This window comes from Petaurus breviceps, unplaced genomic scaffold (assembly GCF_028583685.1).
Source record: "Petaurus breviceps papuanus isolate PSGF00001 unplaced genomic scaffold, PetGlider_PUasm1.0 177, whole genome shotgun sequence".
NCBI classification, from domain to species: Eukaryota; Metazoa; Chordata; class Mammalia; order Diprotodontia; family Petauridae; genus Petaurus; species Petaurus breviceps.
The window spans coordinates 3395478-3416933 of NW_027185776.1; the positions used below are offsets into that span (position 1 = coordinate 3395478).

A 21456-nucleotide genomic window follows, 5' to 3' on the forward strand; every position below is an offset into this window, starting at 1 on the left:
GTGGGTTCAGAGCAATTTTCCAATACACCCTGGCAACAAACCTGTGACACCAGGGAAGTCACAAGACCTCTCTACTCTCTGGGCAACTTTCAGGCTCTGTCATGTCCCCAGCTTACTGCAAGAGTCACAAACAACTGTGAGGATTATACTTACTCGTTTTACAATAGCCAGAACATCTTTATCTTTTTCTTGACATAGGAGTTTTCTTACACACAATTCTAACTGCTGAAGTAAATGTTTGTCCGCAGGAATCTTGAGAGTAGATTTCACTTTGGGCAAAAGGTAGCAGAGTTTCATTCTACAGAAAGGAGGAATAGCACTTAAGCTCTGGTACACAGCCATTCCTGATTCTAAAAAACAAACTATAAACTGATTAGCTTAAAGAATTCTCATAAAGATCTTAAACAAAACGAGATTTTAAATTTCTCTGATTTCCTCTGTAATTCCTTTTGGCACATTTTCATATAAAGCAGCAAGACTGCCAACTTTTTTCTGAAAAAGGTATAAAAATGTCATAGTGTTTTTAGAGTTGCTTGAAGTTTATGTTAACCATATTTGAAAGAGATGCAAAATTCGCAAAAAAAGACAGTGCTGCCAGCGTATCAAAGCCCCTTTACTCTTGGCAAGAGGACACAGCCGGATCAAATCTCTACTATCATCCTTCAGAAATCTAAACAGTTAGTGGGGAACACTGGGCACAGAGCCTAGCACAAATTCAATTGAACAAGCTTTTATTATATGAAGAAAGTAAATATCTAATAGAATGTATGAGTTTGAAATTCCTTTCAACCACTGCTCCCTCCTAATAAGAAACAATAAACTAAACCAGCTAGGTGGCACAGTGGATAGAGTACCAGTCCTGGAGTCTGGAGAAACTGAGTTCAAATCTGACCTCAGACACTTACTAGTTGTGGGACCTGGGCAAGTCATATTGCCTCCAAACCAAAAAAAAGAAAGTAAGAAACAAAACACGAATTTTAAAATATGTTTATGTTTACCTCACTTTATCTATCTTCCTATTTTTAGGCATGTTCCATTTAAACCTCAATACTTCATCTAATAAAATGTGGCAAGGTAACTGAATGTAAGAAAAGATAAGAATGAAATTTCAAAGCAGTCCCCTTCACCTGTTTCATATCACAAATGAGGTAGAAAAACTTGACAAGTGTCAACCACACAGTTCTGAAGCAATTTCAGTAGAGAGACCACAACAGGACAGAGGGGTATAACTGCATCAAACTCAACCCTTTTCTACTGCCATTTTGCTGAACCAAAGGGGCAAGAAAAAGCTATGCATCCAGCTTTGACAAATCACTCTTTCCTATTGGCCTGCAAATTTGGTGCAGTGCCAGAAGAATATATTTCCAAATCTTAAAGACACTTACTAGTTAAGAACAATAATGATTTCAGAGCACAACAAACTAACTCCTTCTTTTAATATAGAAGAAGAGTTGCTTTGGAAGCAACTTAAGAGATGGCTAGGAAATTGATTTATCATACAATATTTCACTGGATTGGTTCCATACCTCACATTTGCTACTGGGTCATGTGTCAATTCAAGAGCAGGTAGAAAGAAATATTTACAGAAAAATGATTTGGAAAAGAGCTCAATAATAAATTCACAGGTATCCAAAAACCGAAGTCTATACCAGTAGCTTTTTCCTTGGCCCAATTCTGAAAAAAAAAAAAAAAAGGAAAAAATGATGAATTCAATTTTCTATTTTCAATAACATATCCCAAATGGAACCTCATGAGACCAAGAGGAAAGCAATGCAAATAAATTCAGAGAGTTTTAATCCTACCCATGGTGGTTCAGTGAGTACAGTGCTGGATCTAGAGTTGGGAAAGCTTGAGTTGAAATGCAGCTTCAGAAACTTACTAGCTCTGTGACCCTGGGAACGTCACTTATGTTTGCCTCAGTGTTTTCTGTAAAATGAGGATAAAAATAGAATCCTACCTCCAATGATTATTGTGAGGATAAAATTAGTTAATATTTCTAAATGATTTATAAACCTTAAAGAGCTATATAACTGATAGCTACTATTATTATTTCAATAATTTTAATTTACTTGTAATTATAGGAAAATTATAATTTGTAGGCAAATATTAAAGCTAGATTGTAAATAAATAACTATTACATTCTTAGTTTACAGGTCTTAAATAAATCTATAAATAAATCAAATGTATGAATGAAATGAAAGTGCCAGCATTTGAACCCTCCTTTAGAAGAGAAATCTGAATCTCAGGTAGAAGGAGAGAGAACTGGAGAGTCTCTGGAAGCAGAGAGGACTGTTGTGCATTTGGTGCAGAAAAAGAAGAAAAAAAGTAACAGGAGGAAAGTTCATACAGCTTTGGTAGAGGCTGAGCCTAGTTGCTATGACAATGACTCCCAAGAAAGCCCATGTTTTATACAGAATAAAACAATATTAAGCGATACATTGTTTCATGGTGAAGCTTTTACAAAGGCAGAAGCTCACCCCAACCTGAGAAGAAGGCAGGAGAGTCAGGGAGGGCAAGCAGTGTTCAAGGAGATACTTGAGGATTTCACTCAACAGGAGATTACTGATATTTTGAGCAGATTCACCCAAAGGATGGGAGAATCCTTAGTGTCTCGGATGGTAAGAATCAGTGATAAAGGAGCTGCAGAAGTAGTGATAGATTGTGTGGACTGCTTGAAATTTATAGGTATTTGTCTGAATCCTTCTGTCCAGCAAGCTTTTAGAGACTTTCATTTGGCAGGAGGTACCAATACAATCAATCTGTTAGCTTTAGCTGCTGATTGATGCCAACAGAATGTATCCCACTGATTCTAATGTGGCCTAGTAGAGACAGGCTGTGGTACTCACTTAGAGACAGCATGAGAAAGTTGAAAGAGGAAATAATGAAAACTGCTATAAAGGTTGGAAATGCAGATACATATCATGATATCCCTTTGGCAGGTCCTCATATTATATTATTATATAAAATCATTAAATAATATATTAACACATTATTTAATATATTAATATTATAGTGAAGATAGCACCTCCTGCTTATAAGCATTTACTTCTGACTCTACTAATTGGTGAAATAGGGCAACCTCTTTCAGAGGTGCTGAATAAGATTTCACAGCCAAGTGATTTAGGAGAATGGGAAAATGATAAATTTCCTTGAGAGAGAAGAGTAAATAGCTGATGGATTCAAAGTCAGAAGAGACTGACAAGAAAAGAATTATTTATTGCTCTACTGAGAGCAGGGACTGATTTTAGAAAAATTGGTGGTATTCCAACTAACGAACTATACAAAATGTATCAAGAAAATGGGCTTGATGTTAGATGGTATAGAGAAGTGAGAACTGCCCCTACAGATGCTCCTGAACCATTGTATCCAAGTTTGTCACAGGCGGACTAAGATTAAAGAAAGGACTGGGATAGGTAGAAACGGTCAGTGTGCTGAACTTGTGGCAGAGTATCAAGCCACTGGAATACAGCAAGGAGGCCAGTGTCATATATTCTACTGTGAATAAGGCTATGATAGTGAATTCATGGACTCCAGAGGCACAGCTGACCCTATATTTTTGGCTTTTTGTCTGTTAAACTTGTTTGTGAGATTTGTTTTTTGGTACCCTCCACCTGCAGATGCCTGATTGTTTAAGCCAGATGCCATCCCATGTCCATGACTGTGATGTGTCGCCTCTGGACCTGGCACTGACCAAGCTCTGAATGACAGCTGAAGAACTGAACTCTTGAATGGGACCTTTTGATGCAGGGAAAGCTCTATGTCCAATTTCAGCTTGAAGTAGCTTTGGAGAAGAGACTTTTACCTCTTACCCCGAGATTTTGTGCCCCATTCCTTTGAGGGGAGAAGGATAGGGTGCCTGTGCCCAAGCCCTCACCCCTAAGCTATTGTTTTATATGCAAAGTTTTTCTATTATCCCTATTCACATTCTTGCAAAGTTCTGTTGACACCAGTTTTTCTGAAACCAGTTATCCCTAAACTCTCATTTACTGTTAAGGTATTTTTGCTATGTAAGGGACATGAAATATCTTGGGGTTGAATGTAATGGGAATGAGAATTTGAAGATTTTCCCTGCCCCTTAATAGGCCTGAGGGGGGGAACCTGAAGACCTCCCCTGCTTTGAAAGTAAACTCTGCCCCCTAATAGGCTGAATGTAATCACACGGAGCCTGTGATGCAGGGAATTTGCTGAAGGGTGCAGCAGAACCTACAGGAAGCTGGTAGCCAGTCAGAGAGACAGTGGGAGAGAGAAGTGCTCAGGAAAGGAGAGAGAGAGGTTTGTGAGTAAATATTGATCTTGTATTGGTTTGTGAGAAGGCTAAGAGATGGTGTGGCTCTCAGTGTTATTATGGCTTCTTAATATCTTTAGTACTATGATGGAACTGGTTTACTGGTTTTGGGATTCAGTTTTCTGGTAGCTAAAATAAATGTTTCAGTTCTGTCCTCTATATGGAAAGTTAGGCATATTTTGTGATCGAACGTCATGAGATTTTTATAGTCACAGTCTTTATTGTGATCATGGGCACTGCAAATATTGCATTGGCACTACAGGCATCATTTAATTTCTGCAACTTTGGGGTGGCTAGGTGGAGCAGTGAATAGAGCACCGGCCCTGGAGTTAGGATGACCCAAGTTCAAATCTGGCTTCAGACACTTGACACAATTACTAGCTGTGTGACTTTGGGCAAGTGACTTAACCCCAACTGCCCTCCAAAAAAGCCAAAAAAAAAATTTCTGCAACTTCCTTTTGTCTTTTGGTTTCACATTATACTGAATCGAGTTTACTAAACATTTATCAAGTACTTACTATGTACAAGGCAATGTGCTTGATGCTAGATATAGTAATTGAAATCAAGGAGCTTACATTCTAATAAGGGTACAAAGAACACACACATACATCAAAACACAGTATTTTGAAAAGATAACACTGACAACTAAATAAATGAGGAAGGGCCTTGAGTAGAAGATGTATGTTAAGCTGTACCTGGAGGCATGAAGATACAGATTCTAAACGGAAGAGGAGTGCATTTGAAGGATAGGGGATAGTATCAGAGAATTTAGAGGTAGAAGCAATTTCAGCAACTATTTAGTCAAACAAATACATGAAAGGAATCCTCATGGTAACAAACTTGACAAGTAGTCATAGAATCTCTGACTGAAGACCCCAAGTAAGGGGAACGTACTAAAGTAGCCCATTCTACTTTTGGACATCTCTAATTGTTAGAAAAGTTTTACTGACATGAAGTATACATCTGTCTCTATAACTTCTACCTATTATATATGGTTTGAGCTCTGATAAATGTAATTGTTGTATTTTCCTGACCTATTAGTAACTTTATGAAAAAAGGAAATAATGTTAATCTGGCATGACCTGTTCTTGATGAAGCCATGCTAGTTTTGGGGTGGAGCTTTTTTTATTGATAATACTGCTTCCCTTTCTAAATACTCATTAATCATCTCTTGAATGAGATGATTCTAAATTTTTTCCAGAAGTTAGTGTCATGATCAGTGCTTTATATCTTAAAGACTCATTCTTCTCTTCCCTTCTTGAAAACTGAGACAAAATTTGTTCCTTTTGCAGCACTGTGTTAAGCACTTGTATTCATCCTCTGGTATCTGCCTTTGCTTCCATCTTCTGCACATATTTTGCAGTCAGTCAGTCAATAAGCATTTATTAAACACCTACTATGCACCAGGCACTGTAATAAACTCTGTAACACATAAAGAAGCAAAAGCAGTCCCTGTCTTCAAGGATATCACAATCTAAATGGGGAGACAATAGGCAAATACAATAGAGGAAAAGTAGAAAATCATTAAGAGAGACTCTAGACATTAAGTACTAGAATTAACAGGGGTTAGTTCCTCTAGAAGATGGAATTTTAGTTGGTACTTAAAGAAAGTCAGAAAGCAAAAGTGAGAAGGGAGACCATTCCAGACATGAGGGTCAGTCAGAGGAAATGTCTGGAGCCAAGAGATGGAGTGTCTATTTATTTAAAGTCTTAGTTTGAGGAGTCCTCTGTGTATCCACATAATCTCTTCACATATCCTCTATTTTTCTTCCTCATTGGAACTGTTTGTAATTAATTGCTTTTTCCTTGAGAATTTCCTATCCCTCCTGGGCTAATTTTCCCTCTAGAATTTTAGTTAACAGTACTGTACTTGTCTTTCCTCCAAATCCTCTGAAATCTTCCCTACCCAAACATCTTGGGTAGGCAAATGAGAAACAGTCCCAAGGAGCAAAGATAAGAAAAGCAGCCAGATTTGGACTAATTGTTTATAGAGGCTATCCACACCAGAAGATGATACTAAGGTACCTGAAGGAAGGGAACATAACAAAGATTTGGGAAAAAATCTCGGACTACATCAATATTAAAAGAGAGACTGTGAGTACATCAATAACTATCAACTTAGCTGCCTATTTTTCACATCTATAAAAGTTTTTTTGTTTTGCTTTTTGGAGGGCAATTGGAGTTAAGTGACTTGCCCAAAGTCACATGGCTAGTAAGTGTGTCAAGTGTCTGAAGCCAGATTTGAACTGGTTCCTCCTGACTCCAGGGCTGGTGCTCTATTCACTGTACCACCTAGCCTCCCCTGTAAAAGTTTTTATGAGATTCATTTACATGCCTGTAGATGGTATTATCAGGAAATAGACTTTCATAAGAAATATTACAAAGTAGACCATATCTTTGCATTCATGTAACTGATGAAAAGAGGCAAAGAACACAATGCATTCACATTTGCTGATTATGAAAAAGTATTAGATTTACGAGAACAAAATGCTGCTTCACAGGCTCTCTTCCAACAAGGTATCTTTCATCCAAATATAAAAATCATTCAAAATACAATGAAAGATATAACAACAGAAGTAACCTTATTCTATAATACTATAATCATAAATATCAGGAGAACTGTAAAACAGGGAGATGTGTTCATTGCTTGATGGAACAACCCCAGCAGTGTCCATGTTGGAGAGAGATTTCCTATGGGCTGTAAGAATTCCCAGATGATCTTATTTGTGGATGACACTGTGCTGCTTATATCAAATCTCATAACATTTCAGAGCTTCCTGGAAGAGATCCATAGCTAGTCAAAAGCATTTGGCCTAACCATTGACATAAGAAAGACCAAATGGATGAAAACTATCTGCATCTATTATAAATGCATTTAACAGAATATTCAACATGTAAAGCTGGTCCATAAGTATGTGTATCTGGAACAGTCAATAGAAATGGACAATGAGTCTGGCTCAAAATTAAACAGGAGAACAGAATGGATAACCTTAGGAAATTACAGAGTTCCTTTACTGACTCCAAATTCTTCCCAGAAACTATGGTCCACTTTTAAAATATCAATATTCTACCTATATTATTGGATGGCTGTGAGATAGAGAATACCACAATCTTCAAAGAACTGAAGAATCATACAGAGATTGCTGGTGGGAGGTTCATGGAAAGTGTGAGCAGGATGCAAAGTATAGCAAATGAGGAACTTTGTAAAGTGAAAGCAGAAGACATCATTAGGGAAATGCATGAGAGGGAGAAAAGGTGGGATGGTCATGTGGCAAGGGTGAGGGATGACAGGCAGATAGCAAGGGATCTCTACTTCTATCAGGATGATGTCAGAAATAAGCTGGAAGGGCTTCAAGTACTTTGGGAAGAGCGCTGTGGAGAACACCTGGACGTGGCCAAGAATCCATGAGAGTGGCATGTACAGATGAGTTGTGATCTGCCAATTAAGGCCACACTTAAATAGATGAGATCAAATGCCTATGAACACCTGACTATGTTGGACTCCACTGTTTTCCTCCCCTCCACCACAGCTCTATAAGGGAGCGGTCACTTCCTCTCTCTGTTCCCATCATTTCCACCCCAGGAACTAGTCCAACCACTCCATCAACCAGCATATTTTACGCACCCACCATTCTAGCCACCATTAGGCACTGTTTCTTCTCCCTATTATTGAGAATAAAATACAGTCTATGATTTCCTCTTGTTGGTTCCTCTACCTTCTGAAGATTGAAATGATCATTAAGGAAATCGAAAAGTACTCGGCAGTTCTGCTTATGGGAGAGTAATTCAGCAGCATGTTGGAGAACTCAAGTTTGCTATTACTACTATAGCACATCTTGGTGTTAGGAATGTGATCTGTTACCCAAACTTAAATATTTCCTCTTTCTGACTAGGTAGGTTTGTATAAACTTCAGTTTCATCCTATACGCATTTCCACCCAATATTCTGAATCCACTATGCTCTACCTCCTGTGGTTCCTGGATCTCCTAACAGTAATAGACAATGTAACCCATCTTCTTTTACTTTTCCTGTTTCTTGTGGATATCTGCTGCACTTTGTTTGGAACATAGAATATTGGATTGATATGAAAAAGTCTAGAAAGAGAGATGGTAGCTAGATTGTGGAAGCTTTCAATGGCATACTGAAAAATTGTTTATCCTCAAGGCAAGAGAGGGTCATTTAAGATTTTAGAGTGGAGAACAGCAGGGTCAGGTATGCATTTTAGGATTATCTGGCAACTTTGTTGATGACAGACTGGAGAGGGAGAGAAACTAAAAACATGGGGGCCAATTAGGAGGCTATTGCAATAACTCAAGCAAGAGGTGATAAAGGCATAAACTCCAGCAGTGGCCTTGGGAGTGAAGAGAAGGGGATGGATGCAAGTGAGACGATGTGGTGTAGAAGAGATCTGGCACTTAACTGGATATAGGAGTAAAGGGGACGAGGAGAGTCCAGGATGATTCTGAAGTTATCTGACTGACTGGAAGGATAAGGGTATTCCGCAAAAGGAAAATAATGGAATCTGGAGGAAGGACAGATTTAGGACTGAAGACAAATTCAATTTTGGATATACTGAGTTTGAAATACTGAAGGGACATAAAGGTGGAGCTGTCTATCATGCAGCTGGGAATGATGGATTATAATTCAGGAGAGAGATTAGGGCTCAATATGCAGATTTAAGAGCCATCTGTGTAAAGACAATAACTGAACCTTTTGAAAACTGATAAAATCAGCAAGACACACAGTACACAGAGAGAAGAGAAGATGGTCCAGCATGGGAAAAGGATGATGATTCAGCAACAGAGAATGAAAAGGACTGAAAACATCAGTATTGCTATCTATAGTCATAATTGTTTAGTTAACAGATTCTAACTTGGTCATGGTCCTTAGAATACTAAAATATGTCTTTCTTATGTATATTCAGTCTTCATATGACATTTAAAAAGACAAACTGTGAGTAACAGCAAGCTGGCCTTTAAGTCAGGAAGACATAGACTCAAGACTTGCTTATGACATACTAGCTATGTGATTCTGGGAAATTCATTTAAGCCAGGAAACTCCTTAAGAATGTAAATTGTAGATCAGTTGCTAAATGGGTATAGAGTTTCCTCACCAAGAATTCTCTATTCCAATGACATTATAGGTCTAGACCAAAAAAAAGTTTAAAAACATGTCCGTCTTAGCAAACAGTTGTTCATATGATAACAATTCTAATGGAGAAGTCTCAATTTAGATGAGGAAAGGAAAAAGCAGTTATATAGTGGGTACCATGTGCAACGCACCGTGCTAAGTACTTTATAAATCTCATCCCATTCGATTCCCATAACAATCATTCAAGGCAGGTGCTGTCATTTTCCTCATTTTACAGTTGAAGAAACTAAGGCAAACAGAAGTTAGGTGACTTGCCCAGGGTAATACAGCTAGTGAGAGCCACATTTGAATTTGTCCACTGTGCTACATAGTGACCTCAGAAGGTAAATACTGAAATTGGGCTAAAATCTGACCTCTTCATTCCCTGCAACTTTGTTAGGTAAAACTAGAAAGGATAATTAACCAATTTATGACTTATGATTATTTACACTTTAATTCTAAAAGTTAAGTTTTTCTTGTGTCTTGATAACAGCAGCCATTAACAAATGATGTTTGCCAGAATTTCACAGGTCTTAAATCTTACACTGAAAAGCCAACACTTTTTTGGATCCTGGGTAACAAGCTTTCGTATCTGTAGTGTAAAGAGAAAGGTTATTCATGGTTTAGTAAACTGCTATCCCCTGCTAGGGGAACACTGGCCAGCTTCAGTCCTCAGCTGCACTTACAGTATTCAATACCTTAAACAAGCATGCTATACAACAAATGCACACAAATCTAAGGATCCCTACATGATTAATTTACTCATCTCTACATTGAAACAGGAACTTAACAGAGCATAAGGTATCTTATCTTGTTTTTAAACAAAAAAATGAGAATTACAACTTACGTTCAATTAATTTTTGAATGATCTCATGTCTCTGCTCTTGTTTACGATTATACCGCAGAAAAATGCAAAGAGTTCGAGATGCTGCCTTTTGTACAGGTAAGACATTCTTTAAGAAACATAGAAAGGAAGTAAACACAAGTCTACTATTAATCAGTACACAGAGAAAACCAGGCTGTGCATAATCTCAATTCATCAGCAAGTCATCCTCAGCAGCTAATTCAAGCCTCAAATATGCCTAATGCATTTACTATCTTGACCTCCTTCCATAAGGCCTTCTGTAAATTAGAGATTATTATGATACCCAAGAAATTAAGCCTAAAGTGAACTGGCATTTTCACAGATTTATGAAATATTAGCTTACAGGTACTTCATTCATCTGCTTTAATCTCTCTCTTTTTCAGATGAGGAACCTAAAATCTCATCAGTTAAGTAAACTTGCCATGGTTACTAAGGTGATAGAGTTGGAATAATTATCCAACTCTCCTAATTCCTGGTCTAATGTTTTTCAAAAATCATGATTTAAGTAAAAAAATATAAATCTTTCCTAACCAAATGAAGATTTCTATCTTTTGTTGGAGTTAATGTACACAGCACTTTAAGCAGTTCCACATAATTACAAATGCAAAATTACTAGTAGTAAAATTTTTTTAAAATCTATTTTACTTGTTGGTAAGGTATTCAACAATAAAAGTCACTTTGGAAAAATTCTGTTACATTTACAAAGTCTAAGTTGCCTAAAGAATTTAAAACGGTACTGGTATTATAAGATGAAATACAAAACAACTATAAATTAGCATAGAAAAATTGTATGTTAAGTTTCACAAAGCAACTGTTTAAAATTCTTATTCTATTACTTGAAAAATATAATCATGACCCCTAAGGCCAATTCCCAAACTTAAATAACACCATAGTTCATTATAAAAGCTTCAGTCATCCACAATAGATACCCACCTCTCAAAAGGACTTAATTTTTACTTTACTGAGGCAGTACCACCTGTCACTAAATACTCCCACCCACTTTCATTTTGCATAAGTCAGTTCCATTCTGTTGTATTCTGTTCCATATGTTGCTTTAAATTTATTGAGGGCAAGAGGAGGATATTCACCATGGTTTAGAAAAGCAAATTTAGAAAATGCATATTGATGAAAATGCCATTAGGTTTTTAACTAAAACTCTTTAAACTAGAATAAAAACAATAATCTTCATATCTGTCTCTCTTTTATTTCACCTTGTGTAATAAAACAGTTAAAAGTTAAATAAACTAACTAAATAAATAAACAACTTGAGTTCTACATACAGTATCAAATGAAAAGGGGAGGCAGCTACCTTTGAATATAATCCATCCTGGAGGAAGAGGTATAGAATAAAAGACCCTGTTAAATCCACCTTTGAATCTAATAATAAGGTTCTCCTTTGGAGATGGACTAGGACTTTAGCATAAGCATTCTTTTGTATCTAGTTTTGTGTTAATGTTAAAAAAGAGTGCCTATAAACAAACAGTTCAGGGTTAAGAAATAGAAAGGACACCTCAGAGGAGGAGGCATGACTGAGATGAGGAGATTTCAGTCAAACCATGTATCCCTAAAAGCCACTGCAAAAGAAATTGTTACTAAGATCATCAGTTTAGTAGCTGAGGCCGAATCCTGGACAACTCCACCACAGGAGACCTAGGCTTATTTGGAGGCCAGAGTGACTTTGCTTTCTCCTGGCAGTCAAACATGTGACAATAGGTTAAAAGTATGTTTAGAGTTTTTATTCTCTCCTCCAGCAAAAGTTTATGTCTAACTGAATTGGGGAGAAGACAGTGAAGAAGCAAGGTAAATTTAGGTAATACAATGGACCAACGACACCTGGGGCATGAGAAGGTTATTTCAATCTGAGCTCAAAGAGAACTGAACTGTGCATGATTTTAATTGTGCCCAAAACTCTGGAGGTCTCAAAATAAGAGTGAAAAAAAGATAAAGGAAATTATCGCAGGGCTCACATTTGTCATCATGATCGTGAACATTCTGTGTAAAAAACGATAATAAATCTGATCACTTGATATGATATGAGGCAGGCAGGCATATTTTTGTAGTATCTTTTCATGAGTTCTCCATTTTAAGGAGCCTGCTGCTCGCTGTTCTGCTGCTGTCAGAGCTGGAATCAAGTCAGGTACAGCCAATAACTGAAAGAAAATAGATCAACAGATTTATCAATATGTGTTGACTGCATGATTCAAAAAAGTCAGTCAGTGTACCACTTTATCAAATAAAAAAATTCCAAACCATTAATTTTGCTCACTTCAAACTTTGGAAGGAAACCTAGTTCCCAAAGAATAATCATTTGTCCAGAACTAGATCATAGAGTAAATCATAACATAAAGAACATGGATACCAAGTTATCAAATACATTTTTCACTCTACTTTCCTTTGTACATTCATCCCAATAACAACAAAACTTAATGACATAAGTTTTAATTACTATGTGAGATCTCACTATAGTAGTATCAGCAAGTAACAAATATAAAGTTATAAAGTTGTCAGTCTCACTATTCTAGTTATTTAAAAATTATTTTAAGAGATGGAAAATGGGAATTAATATGGACACAAATTCCAAGAATAACAATTAAGAATTCAATTCAACAAGTATTCAATAACACATCAATAAAGAGGAAAATCAGAATATTCAGAAACTTCTATCAGTTAAAGACTAATTAGTTACCTTGTTTTCTTGAACACTGCTTTCACCACCAGTAGTCAAAAGTTCTAGGGTTTCTGGAAGATGATCTACAAGTGCATCCAGGACCTTTTAAGAGACATACTGAAATTATAACAATACTCTCATAATGTTAATATTTTCCTAGTTAATTCAACCAACTATTTTAATAGCCCATGGCCTACACAGAAACAATGCTGTTTACTAACTAAAATTCTTGGATTCTGCTTTTAACTTTGCTGCCTTCTTGTGAGGCAGCAGAGACATCACATGACTTCCCTGCTTTGGCTAACTGAACTGTGAAAAGGGTAAGAAAGCTTACTCTTCCTTTGAGGCTATTGTGAAGATAAATTAAAATTAGCATTGAGTTAGCTTAGCAAGTATTTATTTTTTAATTTAAAGCCCCTTTTTAATTGGATTAAACACTAGAAATTCCAAAAATTGGAACTGCAATATTCTACCTTGCCAAACATGCTCACAGTCACCCCAAACTTGTCAGTCTTTCTCATTTGCATAAAAGTCTCAATATCAGATATTGATAAATTGAGCCATAAAACCTTTGTAGACTAGTAGTCATGTAGAAAAATGAAGTTTAACTAAAAACAGCTTAAAAATTTAATCACTAAAGTAGTTTGTATCTTCCTCTCACTTTCCCTTCCCTACAAAGATCAGGGAGACTCCTGGGAATATTCACTGACTGTCAAGATTTGGGTTAGTAGCCTGAAAGTATGTTACCCAGAGAACAGAAGATTTTGGTTTAACATAAAAGATGCAAAAATAAAAAATATAAATTACCTCCAGTGATTCATCCTGTAATAGTGCAATTAGTTCTTTATATATTAAATATACTCCAGAACTAAGAAGCTTAGACACCTGTTATCAATAAAGACAAATTTTAGATTGCAGGAAACACAAAGCTCATAGTTGCATAAAAATGATTATCTACTCTAAATGTTATTTTAACAATTAACACAGAAGTGTGTTCTTAGTCATAAAAGTAAGTTTTCTATAAAGGAAACTGGGAGATTAATTTTGTAGACAAAACTGCAACAGGATTCTCTTAACATTTTGATCCACTTGTTAGATCAAAACATACTGTCACCATATACTGTCAGTACATGGCAGGATAATTGGAGGTGGAGGGAGTATGAACATGCAGATAAAGCCAATTGATGCTAATAAGGCATTGGGAGTCTCAAAGCCACCTTGGGGTCCTAGATTGCTCCAAGTATGGCCTCATAGCTCCATAATACTTTCTCTGTAATGTATCAAAATGACAGTAACATTGAGCAAATTCTTTAGTACTTCCTGGCTTTAGCTACAGCAACAAGTGATCGGTTAGAAATGCTTATCTACTCCCAAATAGACTGTATTTCCTGAAGTCTTCTTTAACTACTCAAGCTAGATGTGATTTCTTCCTCATCTGAATATATTATAGCACTCTATATTACTCTCAGGGCATTTATCTAGAAATAATCTCCATCCTTCTCTGAATTATAGTACATTGTACAACTCTGGAAATTTATCACACATACTGCTTTGCAATATAGACCCAATCAGAGATGCTCCAAAAGGTGCTAAGGCCACCTATAGCATCCCTAAAATGGGAAAACTCTAAGCCCCACCCAAAGGATTTTGATCAGTGTGGAGGGGGAAAGTTCAGACTTTACAAGTTCTCTACTCTACCAGTAAACAGAACAGCCTTCCTTTTTTGAAGTCAGATTGGTTTCAAAGTCCATAATAGGTAAGTTTACTGGTTTCCACTCCATTCAGGGCTTATACTCATTCATTCATTCATTTCTGATCATCTATTAGTACATAAGATATAAACATGGTATCTCTCCTCAACAATTTAACTCAAGAAACATTCATTAAGCACCTACTACATATAAGGCACTAATACAAGGTCAAAATAAAAAATCCCTGAAACCTAGGAACTTTCATTATGCTTAGGAGAGAAAGAGACAACATGTATACAAGTAATAATATTATTGGAGGAGGGAGAGTACTAACAATTAGAAGGGTATGAGAAAACTTCACAGAGGAGATGCTGTCTATGCTAAGTCTTGAAAGTAGACAAGAATTCTAAGAGGTAGAGAAAAGAAAGGTCTACAGTCTAGGTATGGGTAATACCCTCCCTGTATGCAGAGGAAGGAGATGCAGTGCCTAGTTCAAGTTATGCCTAGCTGTCTAGTTTGGTTTAAATGTACATTATATTGCCCCTCACAATTTTAAAATTTAAGAATGTTTTAGACAATACAAATGAAAAGGGAACAGATTTAACAATTTCAGTATTCCCGTAACAAGAGATTTCATGGAAGTCTTATCTTACAATAAGAACACAAGACCTACCAAAAGACTGTAAACTCAAAAAAATTTAACATTAATGACGATTTAAAGTAATATAAGACAACAATTTAAGTGTAATGATTAAAATGAGAAACAAATAACCTCCTCAATATTTTTAATGAAGAGATAAAGTACAAGAGTTAAAATCTTCATGACTACTGTTTTCAATAGATTACAGATTTATCCCAATATAATCCAGTTCATTTAAATTAATTTAATTAAAAATTAAATGATGTGCATCTTAATTTTATATTTGTTCTCAGTTTGGTTAGCCCAGAATTTGTAATTCATGGCTACATAATATTGCATGTGATGTGTTTAAATCACATATTTCTACTTATATTAGCAAAAGTGTAGCACAGAGTGGTATAGAAGATGACTGATTGGCCTTGAAGTCAGGAGGACTTGGGTTCATGTCCTGCCTCTGGCACACCTTGGTAAGATGTGAACCTTACCAAGTACCTAATCCTCTCAGAGTTCTAAGAATAGGAATTGCAAACAAAATGCCAACCTGCCCCGGGAGAGAAAGCTTCATAATTTGGGAGTTCCCTTCACCAATGAAATCATAAGTCCTCTCCCTATCCCTAATTTAACAACAGGAGGTGGTAAGTAAAATGGATAGGCCACTGGCCTTTGAGGTGGGAAGGCTTAGGTTCAAGTCCCATCTCTGATACATCCTGGCTGTAAGTCTTCAGGAAGTTCAGTGCCCTCAGCAACTCATTAACACTGAATGCTTAATGAATAATGAACAATGAATGTTGCAGAGAAGGCAATGATCTGCCTAGAAGAGGAGGATCCTTACCAGGAGCTCCCTGCAACGATGTAATTATAGGCCTAGTAAAAAATAACAACAAAAACTGATATTAAGAGATATTGTATGAGTACACTCAAAATAAAGATAAAATAGTGAGAGCCATTTAGTCGAGTGTTTAGGAAATGAACATGAAAGAAGTGTAGAAGGCAGACTAGATACCCTAGGTTAAGATATACCTTAGGAAAGGAATGTAAGGAAGCAGATAGGTGGTCAGCCTTAGAGTAAGGAAAATCTGGCTTCAAATCCTGCCTCAGCTGCAAAAGTGGTCAGGAGACATGGAAGTCATTTTAACTTTGGACCTCTGGCAACTCTTGAACACAATAAGGTGCAGTCAGATGCCTACCTGCATTTCTTGAGAGAACTTAAAAAGGAGCTTGTGCCAATGAAATTACAGATGAGTACTCAAAACAAAGATAAGGCAGAAAATACAATTCTCATAAAATCAGGTATTAATCTGTGTAGGATCTGCATCAAGATAAAGCTATAGGAAATCCTTAGACTTACTTCATAGAAGCAAATAGCAATAGTGTGTCTGACTGGCACTTCAGGATCATGACAAAGGCAGAAGAATGTAGAATAAAGTTCCATATGAAAGTTCTTAGGATCCACAAAAACAATCATAGCCTGTTTGAAAACAGTGAAAAGAGAGGGGGCATATCAAAAGTTAATGCAAATTTAGTTATAATGGTTTTTAGCTTGAAATAATATCTATACAACCATCACTCATTTAGAATCACATTAAGGGAGCAGCTATTGAGAATTTTTTTTTTCTGTATACTCAGAGAAAGCAAAATGTAACATGTAAACTATGGTAATAAGTTTTTTAATAGTATATGTACAGATTTTTTTTTTGGCAAATGTCATTATAATGTACATTTCTTTTAGAGGAAAATGAGTAACTTACTGGAAAGTTGTAAGCACAGTTCTTTCGCACTGATGCATATCTTTTTTCCTGGTCTTGGTTTGGGGGTGGAACCTGATTATCATTATGCCCATTTTCCTGTTGCAAACCCAATGTGCAAAGTTTCTTATAAAACTCCAAGAATCTTAAGTGCTGATCTGGAGTCAAAATTCCTGAAACAGAAACAGGAATACTGGTTCACTTTTTAATTAAAAACAAATGAGAAAAAGTAAAAAAAAAATAAGAAGACAAAACAAATAAATTTACAATAAAATAATTAAAGTAGTGGTTGTAAAAAGTTAATATTGAAAAATGGCATACTAAAAAAAGTGACTAGAGACCTAAAAGATCATGTAAGTTTATTTTTATTTAAAGAGCATAAGCAAGCCCCTTAATGATAGAAAATGTCTATAACTGCTATATTACATAGAATACTAAAGATAATTAATAAATTATCAATATTAGTAGTTCTAATCCTATAATTTGGGAAAGGGAGAGAGAGGAAGAGATCAAGGAAAGGAGGGAGGGAGGGAGGGGGAGAAACAAAGAGAGAGGTTGAGCTTTACTCAGCCAAGCCCTGTACTCAGATCTGGATACAAATACAAGCAAGACAGTACCTGACCTTCAGGAGCTTAAATATTGCTATGATACTATATCAAAATATTCCAACAACTTAAGCAAAAGATAAATGCATATCATAAAGCTTTAAGGAGAGACTGAAGTGGATCAAAGCCAAATTAATTAAACAATAAAATCACTTTTTAAACTAATCTTTCCTAATTTTTTTCATTTTTATTTCCATAATTGATGGGTATAATACTATTATTCAATGTCCATGCTATATGAAAAGCGGTGGGCTTCAGCAGAAAAAGCACAGCACTTGCAGTCCAGAAACCTAGGTGCAAGTCTTTACTTTGCTACATACTTTAGAAGCTGTGCATTTTAGTATTCTTGTTTTACAGACTAGGATCAGCAAGGTGAAATAACAACCTTATAAAAACAGGGATACAAAAACCCATCCTTCCTACCTCACAGGGTTGTTGGGAGAACCAAATGAGATGACATACACAAAATGCTTCAGATCATAAAGTGCTATGTAAATGTGAGTCATTATTCTTATTCTTGCTTTTTTCATTAGATGTTGTTCGAGATAGGAAATATCTTGGGACAAGGCTGTATCCTGCTATTATTCTAATAAGGTCAGGGGAGGTGTGGGGTCATGGAGGGGGAAATTACAGACAAACAGTCCTAAATGCAATGTCTAAATAGGAGAAGACATGAGAAAAAAGTAAAACTTTATTCTACTTTAAAATTCTTGTGATTATGTCATCATACCATACAATCCGTGGCATAGTTTCCCTAAATGTAAAGATAAAGAAAGAAGAATCGTTTCATCTGCTTTGAAAGATTTTTCACAAAATGATTTTACTAAAGGAAGTATAGTTTGACTTCTGTCATCTGGAAAAAAAAGACAAAATAAATGCTTTAAATAGGATTACTTATTTTATACATGTTGAAACTACATATAAGTACAAGGTCCATTAAGTAAACCACATTATTTTATCAACCTAGAAGTCAAAAGAATTTTCAAAATTTATATACTCTCTCCTCTACTTCTAGGCACAATCTTCAACTACTGCAGATATGCAATGATGTTTCATTTTAAAGACAATCCAAATAGGGGAGTTTACAATGATTATAAATCACAACAATAAAAAATACATATTTCTTGAAAAAAAATCTGAGATAGAGACATATGAAACATTTCCCTGCCGTCCATGACCTCATGACCTTTTGGGAAAGACAATGTATAAATTCATGAAAAAAATAGAATTGAGTAAATGTCATGTTTTCCATGCAACCTTCCTGGATTTATTGCAACAGCATTTTGTCTTTTCTTCTCTTATGTATCTTACCATGTATTATTTTGTATTCTAGTTATCTGCATACAACCCCCTATTAGACAATATGTTTTAACTGTGTCTTATCTAAACTAAGCATTGTCTCCAGGACTGAGAAGAACTCTTTTCAGGCTAGACACACATATCTCTGATCTACTTTGTCCCTGATATGTCTTGCCTAGAGAAGATCTAGGTATTCATAAGTATTACATGCATCCATTGATTCCATTTGACTTCTGGATTCAAGCTCCAAACTTTAAGTCTTTAATGTAAGCTTAATATTATCTCCTTTTACATACATACAGCAAAAATTTATATTTATCAAATCCAAATGACATCTTGATATCATTGGAGAAAGTTTCTGTGAGTTAAAAGTAGCTGTTTAATATACTTTTCAGTGGAACTATATAATTTGATGCACGCCCGGACATCAACTGACTATGCTTTGATGCATCTCTTTTATTTCGAAGTTACACTCAAGAGTAATGAAGCTGGATTTCAGACTAGACAGAATCCTATCTTCTTATAAGAAGACCCATTTTACATCAGTTGCTTGCATGTTTTCAATTCAGAGTGTCCCAGAAGCCTCAGTTCAGCTCTGTTTTAAAAACTTATGAGACACTTTGCAGAGAATAGTTTTCCGTATGGGCATCAAAGACTCCATTGTTCTTACCCCACTTGGATCTATTTTATATATTTGCAGTATGACATAAAAGCTTGCAATAATAAATGCAATATAAATGCTATGACACTTTTAGGTGTCTTAGTACTTGCCAAATCAATAAGGAATTGTTCTGGGACTTTTCCAACACTTTTTTTTTGGATTTCAGACAATATAATTTTTTGTAAACATTTATAGATTTTTTGAGTAATGTAACCTGTGAATACTTGATATATAAACCACATAAATATATAATTGATATATCTGGAGAGATCACTGATATTTTCATCTTTGGGTAATGGAATGCCTTCTGTTAAGAGACATGAAATCAGGCTTGCATCACAGAGGAAACTAGTAAAATTGCTTTTCTAAGTAATCTGTACACCACTGTGAAGCATTTGAGCCAAGAAGTATGGCTCTTATCTACACCTGCTGCTTTCTAGCTTTGCAAAGAAGAATTTCAGTTACTTCCCAAGTGTTCTATCATTAATCCTGCTAATAATACAGAAGCTTTCTGTTTTAACTTTGATTCAACTAATGTTTTTGTTTTGTAGGACTTCTTCCAACCACATAAACAATCAGAAATTTTCCACATCCTCCTCCTTTGGGGATAGAAAGGAAGAATCTCCCTCTTCTCTAATTTCTTTGCTTTTCAAGCTTCCATAGTAGTTTTCGATTGATGTTGAGCTGTTTCATTCTTTGTGTTGATTTCAAAACTATAACCTTTTTAGTTTTTCTTCTTAATTATTAATTAAAGAATATAACGAATTTCTGATTTACTTTTGTGGTCTGTATTCCATTCTACATTTCTTCTTTGCCTTTAACAGAGTAATATATTGTTTAATTTTTCTGCTATGTGTATTAGCTAAAGATTGACATAATTTCAAATGTCTAATGCCTTTCATCAGGTCTTCAGAAGTTTTTCTTTTTTATTTAAAAATTTTGGAACTTAAAAATATTAAATAAAATTATAATTTCCATTTACATAATAAAACAGAAAAGGATGATATCACATGAAACCACAAATCTCTATTACATACAACTTACTTTCCTTTTAAGAATTCACAATATAACTTTCAAAGTTGTCCTGTTTGAATTTCCTTCTGATATTACTTCAGTTTTCTTTTGTGATTTAAAAAAAATGTTTCAATGATCCTCTTTTCTTCTTCTTACAAACCTACTGCCAACCCTCTTCTTTAATAGTTTTCTCAAGCTACTTCTGACATAATTATATATGATGTCTGTCTCTAGGAGTATTTATTCCTAGATAGCACCAGTTTTTCTCTTATGCTCTTTACCATGACAACAGGACAATAGTATTATTGCATATGTGTCTTAAAATGTTTTTATGTTCTATCAAACGAGATGGTTATAACATCTATAAACTATAATTTGATCTATAATTCTATAGTATATATAAATTTTTAAAATTATTCTGTTTTGGTGCAGGTGGTTCATTAGTTGGATTCATGCCATCCAACTCAGAACTTTTTGAAATTCCATTTCACAAGTGTTCATATTCTCAAAATCATTTGAGACTTCAACATTACTTTTGTCATCCATTATCAATCAGGTAGCAATTCTGGAGTTAAAGTATGTATTTTCAATGTTTTCAAATTCTTCAGCTTTTTCTCTTCAGATTTGAGTACAACTCCTCAATTCTACTCTTATTTCAATTGCATCTATGCAGGCAAAGGAATGAAGTGATTTCTTACGTTGAACTGCACTTATCTGCAATATATTGTTACATAACACAGAGCTGATGATAAATAGACAAGAAGTAGTACGAAGTCTTTGTCTATACTGATAAAAATCTGTTTCTGATTTTGTTCTGGCACATGATAAGATCCTTGAAATCTTCAGTCCAATT

The 21456-nt window shown here is 35.5% G+C and overlaps 1 protein-coding gene across 5 annotated transcripts in view; it reads right to left on the reverse strand.

Moving 5' to 3' along the window:
- The window catches only part of PPP4R4 (protein phosphatase 4 regulatory subunit 4), a 136787-nt gene that overhangs the window by 31331 nt on the left and 84000 nt on the right, over positions 1–21456 (reverse strand). For all 5 annotated transcript variants that reach the window (XM_069086011.1, XM_069086012.1, XM_069086009.1 and 2 more), the window contains 9 exons: positions 18360–18482; positions 17028–17197; positions 16628–16747; positions 13756–13833; positions 12967–13050; positions 12248–12430; positions 10263–10368; positions 1527–1674; positions 154–298 (listed from right to left, as the gene is read on the reverse strand). In XM_069086011.1, the coding sequence (XP_068942112.1) occupies positions 154–298; positions 1527–1674; positions 10263–10368; positions 12248–12430; positions 12967–13050; positions 13756–13833; positions 16628–16747; positions 17028–17197; positions 18360–18482 (1157 nt within the window). The remainder of the gene's footprint in view (positions 1–153; positions 299–1526; positions 1675–10262; positions 10369–12247; positions 12431–12966; positions 13051–13755; positions 13834–16627; positions 16748–17027; positions 17198–18359; positions 18483–21456) is intronic.